The sequence below is a fragment of the Gorilla gorilla genome, chromosome 8 (genome assembly GCF_029281585.2).
Source record: "Gorilla gorilla gorilla isolate KB3781 chromosome 8, NHGRI_mGorGor1-v2.1_pri, whole genome shotgun sequence".
NCBI classification, from domain to species: domain Eukaryota; kingdom Metazoa; phylum Chordata; class Mammalia; order Primates; family Hominidae; genus Gorilla; species Gorilla gorilla.
The window spans coordinates 139,328,267-139,342,691 of record NC_073232.2 but is presented as its reverse complement, the minus strand read 5'-3'; the positions used below and the strand labels follow the sequence as shown (position 1 = coordinate 139,342,691).

The following is a 14,425-nucleotide window of genomic DNA, read 5'->3' as shown; positions in this document are numbered from 1 at the left end:
AACAAAAGATCACTGTTAAAGTCTCTAGAATCTTCCCTTTTCATTTTCCCAGATAAACCAAGGAGAACCACTTTTTTGATCCACCCTGAAGTGGATAAAAAACTGAGAAAAAACAACTCAGAAACTTATCGATAAATAAACAGATGAATAAGACCTGCTCACTCCTTGCTCTACTTAAATAAGTGTTCATTAACAAAGAATGACAGGATCTTTGTCTATTGACTACATTCTATTTTGTGACCCAGGGAATGATAGCAAAAAGGTCTGTACAACTTATTCATGATCAATAACTAATTATTTACAAAGCTAACACCAGATGACAGGCAAAAACTCTACAAAGCACAAGAAACCCAGAAGAGGAGGCAGGCAATAACTAGATTTAGTAATTTGATTCTGAAGATCTGATGCAGGATATCTGTTTTCTGGCTTTCTAGTTAATGTGATCCACCCACACAGAAAACACAGACAAACAAAAACCAGCAGAGAAGTGCCCCCGGCTGTCAGTAATCTTTCAGTGGGTTCCCCAGGAACCAAATGTCTTTGGGCCACAGCTTTTAAACTGTTCTCATTTCAAAACAAAATGAGCTTTCTAAACAAAACGAAAAATATGAAACTGCATAGCAAGAAAGATAGTAAGTTAACAACATAAGCTTCAATATCTTCATCTCCAAAGTTTCACCTCTTTGTTCTTTGGAAGAATAATTACTGTCAATTATACTGGAATTTAACAAAGCTACTGCATTATAGGAAAACACAATAGACCATTTTGAAAGCCAAAGGAAAATAAGATCTCAAAAGTTTATCCCAACTGCAAAAAGGAAAACACACTCATGAATTCCAGCTGTGAGCACAATTGTTTTTCTCTCAAGGTAATAAACATGCTGCCGGTAAGAAGATGAGAGTCCTAGTTTGTTTTCTTCCCCACCTCTGACAGCACCACACAGGAGACACATTTGGAGCTTGTCACAGATCAAACATCCTAGATATCTGTGTGGGACGTGGGGCTCTTTTTCCTTTAAGTAGCCTATACAAGCTAGGAAAACGATTTCATCTACAATTGAAACCTGTGATAGCACAGATGAAGTAACAACTGACATGCTGTGGTGAGATGATGGGGAGCAGGGGTCGGATAGGGAGGACAGAAGGGGAGGGATTACTAGAAGACTTCTGCCCTACCGTCCAATATTCTAAGGGCATGGGTTTTTTCCTCTCATAAAATCTATGAAATATCTTCTCAGCCATTTTAGAATACAGATTTAAATTGAAGTATTTGTTGTCTCTGCACAATGCGGCTAGGTGCTCTACATCTCAAAGAACGTTATGTCCTTCTCTCCCCTCAGGAATGAGGGTAGGCAGCCAGGATCCACATTCAGGAAATGTTCAGAGAAAAAATAATAAAGTCAAACTGTGAAAGTCTGGGATACACTTGGGGCTCATACACTCATTAAGTATTCATGGAAGGAAGGAAGGAAGGGACAAAAGAGAGAAAAAAGGAGGGAAGGAGAGAGGAAAGAACGAAACGAGGAGAGAAGGAAGAAGCTAGGGAAGAAGGGAGGAAAAGAGGGAGGGAGAGAAGGAACATGAGTATCAACATCCCCAGAATCAGTGGGGTACAGGGGCTCATGCCTGGAATCCCGGCACTTTGGGAGGCCACAGCAGGAGGATGGCTTCAGGCCAGGAGTTTGAGACCAGCCTGGGCAACATAGCAAGACCATGTCCTACAAAAAATTAGCCAGGCATGCTGGCACCTGCCTGTAGTCCTAGTTACTTGGGAGACTAAGGCAGGAGGATGGCTTGAGCCCAGGGGTTTGAGGCTGCAGTGACCTATGACTGCATCACAGTACTCCATCCTGAGTGACAGAAGGAGGTCCTGTCTTAAATCATCATCATCATCATGATCAGGAGCAGCAGCAGCATCATCAGGATCTCCAGAATCACTGCAGTACTCGGTTAGCTCAAGTCAGGAATGCCCAGACAATGGCCTCAGAGGCTTAGGGAGCCTACTGAGTTGTAACAATTGCTACAACTTGTCTTGTGACCACTTTGTGTCCTCAACAGTCTCAACTCTTCTAACAAACAAGTTATACCAGCAAAGAAACTCAGTTTGTGGACCATGCCTGGCTCCTGCTGGGTCCACACCAGGACAAAGGCAGGTAGAGTGATCATGGTCTGTGCCATGCTGTTGAGCACCAGAATGCAGGCATTCAGAGGACTTCAGCACTAAACACTTCCTGTCCCAAACACGAGGAGCAGCTGAGTACTTCAGTCCGTTTTCATGTAGCCTGGTAGGACTAAACCATGCCAGTGGATCACTTAGGGCCTAAAGAGATACTTAAAGCCAAAGAGATACTGGTGACAGAAGTCTCAGAGATTGACTCCCAAACTAATGGAGAAGAAAGGCTCTGCAAAACCTAGTTAAGTAGGATTTAGTAACCCAGAATGAGTTAGGGAAGCTCTCAGGGAACAGACCATCTGGGTTGAAGGTATGAGGAAGAGAATGTTAACTGCCCATCCATTATCTATTTCTCCCTAACTCCTTTACTAAAATCACTCTGGTATTGTAGAAAGCATCAATCAGCCCATCTAAAAATCCTTTCCAGCTTCCTTGCAGGTAGGGTGGTCATGTGACATGGTTCTGGCCAATAAGATGAAAACACATGACACTTTCTAGGGATGGGGAAAGCTCTTTCAAAGAAGAATAGCTGGCACAGCTGTTTCTCCTTTGCCTTCCCCTCTCCTCCACCTGGAATGCAGAGCTGATGCTGGGAGGGGCAGAAGCCATCTTAGGATTAGGAGATAAAGAGACCCCACTAAGGATGGTGGGGCAGAGAGATCAAAGGAGCCAAGGACATCAGGACGCTGAGTCCTCACACAGGTGCATGAACTCGGAACTCTTCCTCCGGGCTGCACGTTATGTGACTAAAAAAAAAAAGTGAACCCCATATGGTTAAGTCACATAAATGGTGTTTTTCTATTACATGTAGCCAATCATATTCCTAAGCACTATCAGACTGATCAAACGAAAAAAAAAATTATGGACCATGAATCTAAGATTTTGTGCCATTTGTATTTTGAAATTGAAAGAGATTAAAGAACAAGGCAGAGAAATAATTTGCTACTGGTCAACCTGGGTAACTCAATCTTTTCTAAAGCAGCATTATTGTATAAAAGACTATAGCATTTACTACTATAGCAGAAACACCATTATCAATGCACGATCGTTTTAAGTACAAACCTCTGAATGAAAGGGAAAGTCCAGTGTTATCGGGTGAGAATATGCAGATCATCAAATGCCTGAGTCAATGTCATATTGATCACAAACTGCACAAAATTAACATTTTTCAAATAAAACATGACAAAAATCTGTAACATCTTTCAAGTTCATCCTCCCACCCTAGTACTGACTTGGGTTTAGCATAATCAGAGATTTAAAATCAGTGAGGAAAATATAAGAGCAAGGCGGGGGGGCCAGGAAGTTCATTTTCATAGAATGAACTTTACTGAAATAGAATTAAAATACAAGAAAACATAACCTAGCTTACCATGCTGTGTTTCACCCTAACAAAGAGAAAATAAATCACAACTTAGACCCTTGAGGGAAAGCTTCAATCCACACCAAAGGTCATGCATATCCATAATAAGCAAAATAAAAGAGTGTAATATCTAAGTCAAGGACAAAACCATGATGCCCTCAAACGTGCCATCTTTGTATGCAGAAACGGCAGCACGAGGACTGTGGTTTTAACCATGGGCACGCCAGAGTGAACACAAGCACACTCCAGTCCCTGACCAGCAACACATCACTAGTGGTTACCACCCTGTTTATGACTTTGATAGGTCAACACACAGTCAATAACTTGTTGCTTTGTCCTTATTACTATCATGGTAGACACATGGTTAGATTTTGAATTCTTCCCCCTTTTCCTGAGTCCTTCTGGACACGACTGCTTCAGACAAACGAAAACACAGTGAGGAGGAAACGGGAAGGCACTGATGTGGGCCCACACTTTCAATTCCTTATTCTCGCTAATAGGTTACAAGGGCACCATGCTTTTCAAAGGCAAATGTATTCGCTAATTCAGAGGGACACAGGTTCATGAATCCCATTTGTGTGTGGAACTCACAACAAGAACAATAACAACGTAGAACCACCAACATCCATTGACATCACTCATGGCAGGTCACCCACAAAATAGCCATCCCCCAAAAAACCAAGCAGAGGGAGTGAAATTCCACACCCCACCCTCAACACTCTTGCTTTTCACATCCTTTGAATCATACAGTGAAGAGGCGTGGGCCAACTTAGAAAGTCCTCATTTTAGCGCAGCTCTTAACCTGCATCTGTATCTATACAATATTAAGGCTCTCTATAAAATAAGCCATAAATATCTCAATTTATTTATTTTATTGAGGTAAAATATACATATATATAATTCACCATCTTTACCATTTTAAGTATACAGTTCGATGGTAATAAATACATTTTTTGTTCCCCTGTAACCCTTCGATTTACTTTAAAGCTCAAAAATCATTCATAAGTTCATCCACACAGCGTGTGAAAACTGTCACTAGGCTAAAGCACCTGAGTATCCTTCCTCACGGAAATACCCTATGTAGGAAGACTTCTCCTCAATGAAACATCACTCTACTGAGGAAAAGAGGAGGAGGAAATCCCAGAGTCTGCCCAAGTGAGGCAATTTCACTTGGTTTTGCCTTTTCATTGTTGTTTTATTTATTTATTTTGTTTTTGACATGGAGTCTCGCTCTGTCGCCCAGGCTGGAGTGCAGTGGTGCGATCTCGGCTCACTGCAAGCTCCGCCTCCCGGGTTCACGCCATTCTCCTGCCTCAGCCTCAGGAGTAGCTGGGACTACAGGCGTGAGACACTGCGCCCGGCCTATTTTTGTTGTTGTTGTTCTTTTGGGACTTTTTGCCATATAAAGATATCCTGAAAAGGGCTTCTGAGCCCTCGGTAGACGCCCAGGATTGCACCTGCGCCATCGCCAATGCTTTCAGGAGCCAAGGCTCGACTCACAGGCACACGTCTCAGACCAGGAACAGGGCTCCCGCCTCAGCACCCGCAGGGACCCAGGCGGGTAAGGAAAGAGTGGGCAGCTCACCCCAGGATCAACAGTGCTCTCTCAGCCTAGAAAGCAAGGGGGAAAAAGGGGGAAGAAGAAAGGAAAGAATAAGGGGACGAGAGAAGGGGAAGGAAAGAAGTGAAGGATCTCCTGCCAGTCCTCTGAGAGCCCGTGCATGGAGGGGATAGGTACGCACTGATTGAACAGGATCCTGGAGCGCACGATGAACTTGAAGATGGATTCTAGCGCTTTCATGGCTTTGTACAGCTGCTCATTTACTCCCGGCTTCTCAGCACCGTCCACGTAGTTCTTCAACACTTTTGTCAACTTCCTATTCACAATGCAAACACGCACAAATAAGCTCAGGAAAGGACAATATCTCAAATCTTAACTGCTAAGGAAATATATAAGTAGGTTACTTTTATTTGGTTTCCATCTATCAGTATATGAATATCTGTAAAACGTTTTCTTTCTCTTTTTTTTTTTTGTTTGAGACAGTTTCACCCTGTCACCCAGGATGGAGTGCAGTGGTGCAATCTCGGCTCACTGAAACCTCTGCCTTCCAGGCTCAAGTGATTCTCCTGCCTCCGCCTCCCAAGTAGTTGGAATTATAGGCACACGCCGCCTCGCCCAGCTAATTTTTTGTATTTTAGTAGAGACAGGATCTCACCATTTGCCCAGGCTGGTCTCGAACTCCTGAGCTCAGGCAATCCACCCCCCCCACAGCCTTGGCCTCCCAAAGTGTTAGGATTATAGGCGTAAGCCACCGCACCGGCCTGTAAAACATTTTCTAATCAGTAAATGCGCCTGATAAAATATCTCTGAGAGCAAAGGCTGAGCATTTAATAAGCCCTTTCTAAGTGTCGACGTTGTGAAATGCATTATCTAACTTAGCCTTCACAGCAACACTATGAGGCCGTATTATCCTATTTAATGGATGAGGAAACCAGGACTTCCACAGGTAGAACACTAGCTTCCCCAAGGTTAAACAATAAAATCGAAGAGATTTTCATTACAGCCAAACAGAGACACAAAAATTTTTTTCATAAAGGCATGACACCAAAAATACTCTCTGATGGATAGTGGTGATGATTTTCTCAACATTGCACTTTAAAAGTATTAGGTAGGGGCCGGGTGCTCTTGCTCACACCTGGAATCCCAGCACTTTGGGAGGCCAAGGCAGGTGAATCACTTCAACTCAGGAGTTTGAGACCAGCCTGGACAACACAGTGAAACCCTGCCTCCAGAAAAAATACAAAAATTAGCCGGGTAGGATGGCATATGGCTGTAGTCCTAGCTACTCGAGAGGCTGAGGCAAGAGAATCACTTGAGTCCAGGAAGCAGAGGTTGCAGTGAGCCAAGATCGCGCTACTGCACTCCAGCATGGACGACAAGAGTGAAACCTTGTCTCAAAAAATAATAAAATAAAATAAAATGATTAGGTGAATTTTATGTTACGTGTATTTTACAACAGTTTTTTTAAAGGCATGAAACAGTATTTGTTATTGGAAAGCATCTCAGACACTTTTATTCACTTTAGTTGATTTTCTAAAACTAGAGTTCTTACACCGAAAATTAAAATTTACAAATGGTCTTTCAAATAGGAAGCAGTCTTAAATTTTTAATAATATTGTAAAAATCCTTATAGAGAAGAGTATAAACAATATATAAGAATAGTAAGAATACTATCAATGGACACATGAAGATTTTAAAATATTGACATTTCCTAATAAGATTCCCCAAAAACATTTAGTTTTAAAAACATAATGACTACTATACTCTGTTTATTTATAAATTGGGATCTAAAATCAAGTAACATCCTAATATTGAAAACATTTAAAATCTTTTCCATGATAAAAAAGTTTACACACTTTGGAATACACAAAAATTGAGTAAAATTATTTGTAAATTTTTCATCCTACTACAGAAGTAATTATAGACAGTTGGTATAAATAAACTATATATTAGGAGCTTAATATTAATTCACGGCTTCATAAACATTTTCAGTGTTTAATTCATAGGTTTTTTTAATTCCTTGCTAAAGATGAAGGGAAATGTATTAAATTATTTTTACTTTACTGTAATTCAAATAACAAGAAAGTTCACATGATAATAGATCTACTCAAAGTTTTAGGGAATGTGAGAAGGTTAATTTTTTAAAATCTAGAAATAATCAACTTCATTAATAAACACATGAAAATTAAATAAAATTTCTGCCTAGTACAGACAAACTTTGGGGTATCATAACACTGCTGTTGGATAAATGGGCATGAAACTTTTTTTTTTTTTTTCAGACAGAGTCTTGCTCTGTTGCCCAGGCTGGAGTGCAGTGGCACGATCTCAGCTCACTGAAACCTCCACCTCCCGGGTTCCAGCGATTCTCCTGCCTCAGCCTCCCACACAGCTACAGGTGCACACCACCACGGCCAGCTAAGTTTTGTATTTTTAGTAGAGACAGGGTTTCACCATATTGGCCAGGCTGGTCTCGAACTCCTGACCTCGTGATCCACCCGCCTCAGCCTCCCCAAGTGCTGGGATTACCGGCGTGAGCCACTGCACCCGGCAGGGCATAAAATTTTTTAGACGGTAAAGTGGCAATATGTATTATAATATCTATTGGAAATATCTATTATATATAATAGTTGGAAAATCTATTATAATTAAGAAATATCTATTATAATTAAGGAAATATCTGTTATATTTGGAAATATCTATTATAATTAAGGAGATTGGAAATATCTATTATAATTAAGGATATTCAAATCCTTTGACACCAGGAATTCCAACTCTAGTAACTGTCCTACAGAAACAATTACAAATGAATCAAAGATGTTCACTGCCGCATGATCTGACTAGTAAAAATACATAAACAATGCAAATGCCCAACCTTTGAGAGCCGGTTCAATAAATGGTAATATATCCCTACAATGAAATACTGCACAGCAGTTCAATACACTAGGTGGGCACTCCCTCATCACTATCGTAAAAAAAAAAAAGAGGCCAGTTTTGTCATTATGCTGTTAAAAGAAAACAGCAGTTACAAAATCGAAGGTCTATTGTGAATCTGTTCTGTATTTTATATTCTCTCCTTCTGATCTTTTTGTCTGTCCTTATGCCAATACCATACTATCTTGGTTACTGATGTTTAATAATAAATCTTGAAATTTTGATCTTCTAAAATATTATTTCGGTATTTTAGACTTTTTGAAAGTATAAATTTTCAAATTAGTCCATTTTTTTTCACAAAAGCATATAGAATTTTCATTGAGACTGTGTTCAGACTATAATTTGAAATAAACATTCAAGCAATATTTTATTTTTCAATACATGAACATGGTATATATTATCAAATTATTTACTTTTTATATTTCTCTTAGCAAATTTTGCAATTTTCAATCATCTACCAGTAAATTTATCCCTCATTATTTTATTTATTTATTTTTGAGACAGAGTCTCACTCTGTCGCTCAGGCTGGCATGCAGTAGTGTGATCTTGGCTCACTGCAACCTCTCCCTCCCAAGTTCACGAGATTCTACTGCCTCAGCCTCCCAAGTAACTGGGATTACAGGTGCCCACCACCACGCTTGGCTAATTTTTGTATTTTCAGTAGAGATGGGGTTTCACCATGTTGGTCAGGCTGGTCTCAAACTCCTGAACTCAACTGATCCACCCACCTAGGCCTCCCTCCCAAAGTGTTGGGATTACAGGCATGAGCCACCATGCCCGGCCTATGACTTTTTGATAATACCATAAAGTGTACTGTACTGTACCATACTGTAATTCTACTGTACTTTTAATTCCCTCTCTCAATTATGTGTATATATACAATTGAAGTTTCCTTTTATGTTTGTTTTATTTTAAAATAAATTATAAAATAGATTCAGGAGGGTTTTTTATATACAAAATCAACGTGAAAATACAGTTTTTCTTTCCAATTGTTATACCCGCATTTATTTCTTCTTGCTTTACTACTTCCAGCACAATAATAAACAGATATAGTAAGAAGAGACATCCGCATTTGTTCCTGAACTTACAAGAAAAGCTTTCCATGTTCCAGCATTATGTATAAGGTTAGCTATGACTTTTCTTAGATGAGCTTTATCAGATCAAGGAACTTCCCATCTATTCCTAGTTTGCCAAGAGGTTTTATCATAAACAGATGTTGGATTCTGTCAAAAGCATAAAGCATAAAGCTTCTGAAACAGTGGTGCCCAACAGAACTTTCTACAGTGATGGAAACCTGTTTCTGAGCTGTCCAACCTGGCTCAGCACTTGAAACACACCTGGCACAACTGTGGAAGTAATTGTTTAGTTTAATTTTATTTAAATAGCCACATGAGGCTAGTGCTGTGACATTAGACAATGCAGGCATTGTTAAGACCTTTGGCTAGGCAAAGATTGTTTAGCCACAAAATGAAAATCCCTATCTGTTTTTTTAAATGATGATTTAGGCTTCAACAAAATAAAAGATTTCTACTCATCGAAAGACACCATTAACAAAAGGGATAAACAGAGGCAGGAAGAAAATGTTCAAAAATCATGTTTGATAAAAAAAAACATATATTTATGTGTATAAACACACAAACACATACACACACATACCATACACATCAATAAGAAACAGACAACAAAATATAAAATAAAAAGATTTGAACAGACATTTCACAAATGGCAAATCAAAAAAAAATAAACAGGTACTCAGTATCATCAGTTATCCAGTAACTGCAAATTAAAATCACCAAGAGATATAATTTTGCCCCCAGTACAATAGCTACAAGACACTACTAAATGTTGATGAGGATACAGAGCAAAAGAACATTCACAGATTGCTGGTGGGAATGCAATATGGTACAACCCTTTTGGAGAACTGTCTGGCAATATCTTACAAAGAAAACTATACACGTATCCTTTAGCCCGGCAATTCTACCGCTAGGTGCTTATCCAAGGGAAACAAAAACAAACTTCACCAAAGACTTGGACAAGAATATTCATCGCAGCCTTATTCGGAATAGCCAAAAACTAGAAACACTTCATGTATCCATCAACAAGAAAATGGCTAAACAAATCATGAAATATTCATACAATAAAATACTGCTCAGAAATAGAGAGGAGCAAAATCAAATATTTAATGATGCACAAAGCAACATGCATGAATCTCAGGAGAATTATGTGGAAGGGAAGAAGCCAGACACAAAAAGAGTGCATGACCCCACTGGTGTAAAGTTTAAGAACAGGCAAAACACATTCCTAACAGAAACCAGAGAGTGGCTGCTTGTCTGGGAGTGGGATGGGCTCAGATAGGCCAAGAGGGATGTTTGTGGGGAATGGCAATGTTTTATGTCTTGTTTTGGGCAGTAGTTCCAAGGGTATACAAAAACTGTCCAAACAAAATTAAAATGAGCATTTTGTTGTATGCAAATTATAACAATTTTTAAGTTTTTAAATTTTAAGCAAGCAAAAATAACAATGCTGTTTTGTAAAATATGCAGACATACTAGTCATAATCTTAATAACAATGTTAATATAAACATAGAAAATAAATGCTGGCACAGTAGATATCTCCAATATGTAGCATTACATACAAGGGAACTTTTATCGTCTGCACTATAACATTTGAGTAATGTGAGATTTCTTTACTATTTTTTATCCGTTCAGCATGTGTTATTTTTAAATGATAGAGGCAGTAGTGAGGATCTGCCATTTTTAATTCTATCCACACTTCTACACTTTCAACCATTACTGACTCATCAAATAATAATCCTTGTTCATAAGGATGACCCTCAAGCAATAGCTTACACATAATAAAAGAACAACTGAATTAACAACAACACACGGTCATTTTTTAATGTACTGAGCTGCACTACAACTCTCCAAAAACTAGCACCATGCGTGCAGCCAGTAAGACACCAGGAAGAATATCCGCCACCCAAACTTCTCCAGTCACCAACATCTTACGCATTCAACAAGATTCACTGAGGCTTTTTAAAAGCCACATGAAAGATTGTTATGTTCATAAAAGCAATCTGCTGGGGGAACTGACAGCATCTCTGGTTCAGTTGTGAGCCAGTAAAGGCCAGACTGCTCACTCAGGTTATGGAATAAGACACTCAGAAGAGCAACCTTCACTGCAATTATGGATGAGCTAAGAGTACCTATTTTACCAATACATCACAATGAAAATCTTTTTTTTTTTTTTTGAGACGTAGTGTCGCTCTGCCCAGGCTGGAGTGCAGTGCTGTGATCTCTGCTCACTGCAACCTCTGCCTCCCAGGTTCAAGTGATTCTCCTACCTCAGCCTTCTGATTAGCTGGGATTACAGGCACCTGCCACCACACAAGGCTAACTTTTTGGGTTTTATTTTTTAGTAGGGATGGGGTTTCACCATGTTGGCCAGGCTGGTATTGAACTCCTGACCTCAAATGATCCGCCCACCTCGGCCTCCCAAAGTGCAAGGATTACAGGTGTGAGCCACCATGCATGGCCTGAAAAGCTTTTTGGGAGACTGAGTGGATGTGAAGCCATTTCTAACACTGATCAGGTGCCAGAGCTCTAGTAGGGAGCCCTGACGCTCTCAGAGTCACACTCCTGCTCGCTGTTCTGAAGAGGCGAAGTCTGCAGATCCTCCTGCTATGGTGTCCATCTCCATCGGCTGGAAAACACACCTTGCCATATATGCCTCTGCGGGTGGTGCTCACTGCACAGGAGAGCATGCAACACCCTGGCATGAAGCCTGCTTCACTCAGTTTTACTTATTTTCCCAAACTTAATGGACCACACACCTCTTATTACATCTATTAATATCCCAGGGAATAAACATTCCATAGAACACATTTTGGGAATTCTTCGAACCAATTAAAAAAAGAAATAAAAATAATAATGATTTGCAAAGAGAAGGACTTAGAACCAACGAATGTATCTTAACCTGGAATTAGACAGCAAAAAGAAAGAAAATAAATAAAAGAAGGACCTAGAACCAGCAAATGAATCTTAACCTGGAATTAGACAGCAAAAAGAAAATAAATAAAAATAAATCTGCCAGGCCATCTTACACCTGCACAAAAAGCAACCCCTTGGCACTGGCTAGAGGGGGCGGAGCAGATGGAGCATCAGTTGCCAGTGAGGAGCCTGCAGCAGCTCCATAGGGTGGACAAAAAGGAGCCCAGTCATGCTGGTTTTATGTAAGAGCAGCCCCCAAAGCCGATGCCTCCCTTCGTTCTCACTTGTACCAGTGCTGGTCAGTCCAGTGGGGCTCCAGCATCCATGAACTACCCAGGCAGGGGAGCCGCAGACACAGCTCGGGGTGCGGAAGAGGACTGCCCATTGCCAAAATCTTTCATTCCTTCTCTTGGTGTTGTTGGGAAGAAGGGCTAAAGATCTCAACATTTACCAAATGAGAGAGGCCACATGGACAAGAGTCTAAAGTAAGCCTGTACCTACCAAAGCCTTCTAGAGGAGAAGAGGACAAGGACACTCTGGGATAATATTACTGGAATTTCGCCTGGCCCAGAGAATACTGTAAGCATATCACCAATGCAGAGGCGACCTTCCATGATGTGGTCAGAGCTATCTCAATTGCCACTGACTCCTTTGGAATTTCAAGGTGGAGACATGCAAATTCAGGCTGCTGAGGAACCACGTGAGGTTGCCAGTTTACCAAAACATGCTAACAATACTTATTTTCCACAATAAAAATTTCTTTTTCAGCAGATTCCACAGATTGAATGACAGGATCCTTTTTTTTTTTTTTTTCCTTGAGACGGAGTCTTGATCTGTAGCCCAGGCTGGAGTGCAATGGCATGATCTCGGCTCACTGCAACCTCCGCCTCCTGGGTTCAAGCGATTCTCCTGCCTCAGCCTCCCAAGTAGCTGGGACTACAGGCACATGCCACCACACCCAGCTAATTTTTGCATTTTTAGTAGAGATGGGGGTTTCTCCATGTTGGCCAGACTGGTCTCCAACTCCTGGCCTCATGGGATCCACCCGCCTCGGCCTTCCAAAGTGCTGGGATTACAGGTGTGAGCCACTCCACCTGGCCATGAGGATACTATTCTTATCTCAGTCCCATCACAGCATAAAGAAAAAATGGTACTTTTTGTTTGTCTCATTAGGAAACTTGTCAAAATCTCCCATTTTTCTTTCTCCACGTATGAGAATGGCTGCATCACTCCTTCCCCAACAGCACAGCATGGAAAGGCTGGCGCCAATGAAGAGATGTGGCTGCGGTGTGGTAAGCTGATTCATGCCTCTCATCTTCTGAAATTCAAGGCACGGAGCCTAATCTGAGAAGAGCTCTTTGGCCACATTTCAATCAAAAGGCAGAATTTTGAAAATGAGCACACGTGGAGGCCGTGCTACGTTTGCTGCAGTCCGCAGGCCACTTCCGCAAACCCCACAAGCTCCTGTTTTGGTCACAAGAGCCAGGAAAAGTGCCCTGCAATGCACCCTCCCCACGGTCTGTAAGGAACTACTCGACATGCCCACACAGCGGGCATCTCCACTCAGCGAACAAAATGTTTTAAACAAACATTTATTAGCAAGCAAGTGCAAAGAACTAATCACAGCTTGTTCCGCAGGCTTGAGGACCTCACAGCTCTTAGCCTTCCTGGAGCTCCACCCACCACCTTACAGTAAACACGCACACGAGGCAGACATGAAAGAATCCAGGCGCAGGACCAGGGTATATTAACAGCTGGCTTCAGGAGGCCAGAGTCCTCTGACCTGAGTTCATGACTGCACACAGGGAGGAAAAACAGGTATTTTGCAAAGTATGTTGAAGACACAGAAGAGAGTTTTAACTAAATTTACGCACACTAAAAAAATCCTTTCTACTGATTCTAAGCGGGATGTTCTTAAAGAAATTATGTAAATCTTTATGTTTTGCTGTAACTCACACAATAAAAAGTCTGAATAAATGCCAATAAATTCCACCATGAAAGAGCCGGTAAGTCATCATAATAAATCCAATAATAATGAAACCCAATAATTGCTTAGTGCTTTCTAAGTGCCAGGGATTAGTCCAAGCACTCTGCACGTAATAACTTATTAAAATCTCCACACAAGCCTACAATCATGCTCTGATTACAGACAAGAAGGCTGAGGTACAGAGAGGTTAAGCAACTTGCCCAAGATCACAGAGCTTGTGAGGGACAGAGCTGCACATCAAGCCCAGGCAGCGTGACTCCAGACTCCAGGGCTCTGCTCTTCAATACCAGGCACACTGCTAAGCTGGCCCAGGCACCATGCATAGCCTCTGGTGTCTTCCTAGACCTCTGGGGCAAGACGGGCACAGGGGTGGATAGAAGGAATCCAAGACAGTGACAGCTGAAGCTTGTCAAAGAAAAGGGA

The 14,425-nt window shown here is 41.0% G+C and overlaps 1 protein-coding gene across 2 annotated transcripts in view; it reads right to left on the bottom strand.

Moving 5' to 3' along the window:
- Window positions 1-14,425, bottom strand: part of DOCK1 (dedicator of cytokinesis 1) — a 565,813-nt gene that overhangs the window by 409,269 nt on the left and 142,119 nt on the right. For both annotated transcript variants that reach the window (XM_019035115.4, XM_019035114.4), the window contains exon 22: window positions 5,276-5,410. In XM_019035115.4, the coding sequence (XP_018890660.2) occupies window positions 5,276-5,410 (135 nt within the window). The remainder of the gene's footprint in view (window positions 1-5,275; window positions 5,411-14,425) is intronic.